General features: G+C 38.1%; 1 protein-coding gene across 1 annotated transcript in view; it reads left to right on the forward strand.

Moving 5' to 3' along the window:
• LOC107589269 (membrane-associated transporter protein-like) overlaps nucleotides 1-3,931 on the forward strand; it is a 10,598-nt gene extending 6,667 nt beyond the window's left edge. The window contains exons 4-7 of the mRNA XM_016277665.1: nucleotides 642-696; nucleotides 781-904; nucleotides 1,308-1,513; nucleotides 3,707-3,931. Coding sequence (XP_016133151.1) covers nucleotides 642-696; nucleotides 781-904; nucleotides 1,308-1,513; nucleotides 3,707-3,922 — 601 coding nt within the window. The 3' untranslated portion in view covers nucleotides 3,923-3,931. The remainder of the gene's footprint in view (nucleotides 1-641; nucleotides 697-780; nucleotides 905-1,307; nucleotides 1,514-3,706) is intronic.
• The last annotated feature ends 484 nt before the right edge of the window (nucleotides 3,932-4,415 follow it).

Genomic DNA, 4,415 nt, shown 5'->3' on the forward strand with positions numbered 1-4,415 from the left:
TATATATAAAAAAAAGTTATGTAGCCAAACTTTTGAACAGTAGTATAACAAAAACTATTGATGCTGCTAACTTAATCACATTTTTGTAACCATTCAGATTGTGAAAGAAACCAGACTGCCAAAAGTATAGCTTAACAAAAGAAAGAAAAAAACCCCAACATATTTTCTTATATTCTGAAAAGTTGTCATATCTCTAATAACTCATTCATCTTTATTCATTTACCAAGTCATTAGATTTCAATTTAGTACTCCTGAAAGAGTAGCATTATGAACCTGAAGAAAAGATCAATAGATTATTTGAAGTTGTGGTTAAAAGATTATTTGTGGCAGTTTCTTTATCTTATTTTCCCTCACACAGCTAGTTTGGTCAGTGCTGAATTGAGATAAAGTCTCCATCTTTGAAAGCTGAGGGTCATTAAAGGAACTGTATGAACCTTATGACCTGAGGTTTTGAATAAAAAGTACTACTTGAGCATGCATGTTAACCTTACCGTAGGCTAATTTGAGGTAAGATTTATAAAACTCAGTAGCCTTAAAACCAACCCACAAGATCACAGCAGAGCAGATGATGATGTCCCTTTGAATTTCCACGTGGTGTCTGAATGGAAAAAGCCTTGTGATGTTCTTGTACTTCACTTGAGTAGCATAATGGAAGCAGAGACACCTGTGGAGAGGTTCTCTGGCTCTGTACTTATGGTGTTTTTACCCCAATGGATCACCTTGTCACATGCTTTATCTTACAGTATGTAACATCCCTGGGATGTGTGTATTCATCTTTAGATTGTATATAAGGGGAACCCCTATGCTGAACACAATTCCACCTCATATGCGACATATGAGAGAGGGGTTGAAGTGGGCTGCTGGGGCCTGTGCATCAACGCCGTCTCCTCTGCGCTCTATTCATGTGAGTATTGACCATAACTGTTCATTTTTCCTGACTTTATTAAACCTGCACTTTCTTAATGCATTCAGACAAAAGAAAACTGTTCAATTATAGTTTGATAATACATGGCCCTACCAAGTCAGTTCGGGTTTGAAATTGGATAATACACTTTTTCAGAGTTATTAGTCTGTTTTGATGAGAGAATCACAGTCCTATTCAACATCCTGTCATTCTAATTCGGACCTCAAGTCATGTGTCACTGAAAAGGCCATTTCAGAGGGTTTTATCAGGGAAGACGTTTTATCACTGATATGAATACTTCTGACCTGTTAATCTGTTTGCTATTCATCCGATTCACCATTTGTTCTGTATTGAAGGCTATTGTTGCAATCTGTTTTAATGATTTCCATATGTGTCCATCCAGATGTGCAGAGGCTTCTCCTGCCATATATTGGCCTGAAGGGACTGTACTTCCTTGGCTACTTTATGTTTGGTTTGGGAACCGGTCTGATCAGCCTGTTTCCAAACATCGTGGCCACGCTGACGTTGTGCAGTGTGTTTGGAGTCATGTCCAGCACTCTCTACACCATCCCATTCAACCTCATCTCGGAGTACCACAAGGCTGAAGAGGTCAGTGATACAAGAGGACAAAAGTAATTTTAAAGGGGTCATGAACTGCCTGTTTTTTTATCTTGTACTATTCTCTGAGGTCCATTTATAATGTTATCAAAATGTATACATAGTGTAACGGGGTGAAGAATCACACGACAAGTAATCTCAATCAATGCCCCGGAGGGTGGATTTATTGGGGTGATGGGTGCTAGTGAGATAGGTCCAGGTAGGTGCTCCGGTGCCATGAGTGCTCTCTTCCGTCTTCCCAGTGCAGAGGGTCCATGCAGTGCTCCTGTGGGGCTGGTCGGTCACACGCTGCTTTCTGTGGGAAAAATGAGAGGGCGAGTTAGTGCTCTGTCTCATGGAGGAATCTCCTAGATGGCAGGGCTTGCGTGGCTTATGTAGCCGCCGCCTGATGAGGTGCAGCTGTGACCGATCAGCCTGTGATGATGATGGCCAGGTGCTCCTCGCTTGTTTCCAGGGCGACGCTGATGAAGCTTCGGAATGCTCGTCACAATAGAAAAACATAATTTAGAAATAATAGGCTATTTTCTGTCCTGTTTTTGACCCCCCTCATCAGAACGCTCAGTTGAATAGGCCCTGACGGGTTGTAGACTCGAAAGTAAACGCCCACTGCTATGTTGTGTGTTTTAGGTTAAAAATGCATAAATACTCATAAGTACATATCAGATGATCTGTAGCAACAGACAAAGCAATAGTGATCACGTAATGAAAACAGCTACTCAAACTTGTGTGGTGCAACATCAGATCCAATATAGTCGGCACAACAGTCTTTTTGTTTCAATCTTTCTGAAGGTCCTGCGTCGAATTGTGCCTTTTTTGTAAACGGATGTGTGGTAAAATGAAGTGAACAAAAGACCGAGTTCTGGCACTTCATTAAAAATAAAGTTCATCAAATACAGTTTATCATCTGGTTTCAGAGTAGAACTGCGTTTGCCGCTCTCGTCATTTAAGCGCGAATCGGTGGGGGGGGCTAAACAGGCAGTGATGTAGATGCAGGCAATGATCTTCTGCATAGGTGGTGTTTACTGACACTATTATGTTATAAGTCTATATAAGTCTATACAAGAAAGTTTTGAGTTCTTAAACTTACAGAATGTTTTACAGAGTGCACAATGACCTCTTATATATCGACAAGGGAATTTTTATTTCTTACTTCATGACCCCTTTAAACAGTATATTGAAAGTTTTATACATTTTTAATCAAGAAAATATACTTTTTTTGAAAGAAATTAATACTTTTATTCAGCAAAGATTTTGTGAAATTGAGTGTTTAAACCAAGCTTGCTTGCAGCTGTGTCTTTGAAAAAGTAAATTAGTTTTTTATCATTTCATCTAATGCAAAGACTTATAAAAGCCTGTCAGTAAGGGCTAGTGTACATTCAGCAGGTCATTATCACAAAATAAACCCTTGCAGGATAATTAGGGCCCTTATGTGAAGATGGTGGGTCTTTCATCATCCTGAAGGTGTTTATTTTGTGATTTAAAAACCATCTTACTGAACATTATTCCACTTATTACAATGATACTATGATATTTACCAAATAAGTAAATACATAAAACTCTGATACTGATAAATATTGATTCGAAATGAAAATATTTTATTAGCTTGCTTTGTAGAATCTGATGTTTGATAGATCACCAAAACACACCAAAGTTTTTCCCTAAAAAAAAAAAAAAACTTGCCTAAGTATTTACCAAGAACGTTTCTTAATTCTAGATTCTTCACTTGTTTTAAACATTGATTTTTCACTTTATTTGGCTTCAATCTAAAATCCCTGAGATGTCTGAAGCATTAATAAAGTTGCAAGGAAACAGAAAATGCAATTGCAAATCTAAATCCCTCCCTAAAATTCTGACTGAATTATAATCAAAATGTTGATTAAATCTGACAAATGCAACTTGGCATGTTACTTGCATTTGAATTGTTCTAATTGTTATGTGTTGGTTCAAAGAGCTTGAAATTTGCATGGAAGTTTATGAACATGCCGTCTTAGAACTATCAAAGGCAAGGCTTCCTGGAATCCACAGTTCATTATAAGATATTTCAGATCTTCAGATGATAGAAACTTCTCTTGTGATTTTCTTTTTGCAATGCTGTATAGACATTTCTGATATTTTAGGTCCATGTGGAAAATTTTGTCTAGGATTGTAGCTTTTTTCTTACGCAAAACATCTTTCTTGTCATAGGAGCAAAGGAAATTGGGTAGTGATGAACCAGCTCTTGAGAGCCGTGGCACTGGCATGGACTGCGCAGCTCTTACCTGCATGGTGCAGCTGGCTCAGGTCATAGTAGGAGCTGGTCTTGGAGCCCTGGTCAATCTAGCAGGCAGTGTGATTGTCGTGGTTCTCTCTGCATCAACAGTATCCCTAATTGGCTGCCTCTTTATTGCTCTCTTTATGTGATGTACAGATTAAGCCTCAAATAAATACACTTTCGCTATTTCATATGGTCCATCTCTTCTGTTCACTGAGAACGAGCAGGAAAAAGAAAGGAATAGACACATTTTGTGGGTATTGTTCTGGTTGACGCTGGTGCCATCAAGTCTTTCTCTGTGCACTCCAATTCACCTGTCACATTCTAAAATAATAACCTTCTTCATCAGTGAAGGTTGAAAGAAAGATTATGCAGTCAAAGAACAGTTGACAAAATTGCAAGGTTTGGATGTTTTGTTTATGCATGTTCATTGCTCTCTTAAGGTGAATTGTTTTTGAGGGAACGCGTATTATCATGTCTGCCAAACTCCATATAATATTCACTTTAAACAAAACAATGACTGGATTCAGACACATCAGATTTACTTTATTTCAGTGATAATCAATGAACTGTTGGCAGAGAGCTGTGCCTTAGATGTGAAGTGTTTCAGCTTGTAATTATATATATATATATATATATATA

The sequence above is a fragment of the Sinocyclocheilus grahami genome, unplaced genomic scaffold (assembly GCF_001515645.1).
Source record: "Sinocyclocheilus grahami isolate Dianchi unplaced genomic scaffold, SAMN03320097.WGS_v1.1 scaffold114.1, whole genome shotgun sequence".
Classification (NCBI taxonomy): Eukaryota; Metazoa; Chordata; class Actinopteri; order Cypriniformes; family Cyprinidae; genus Sinocyclocheilus; species Sinocyclocheilus grahami.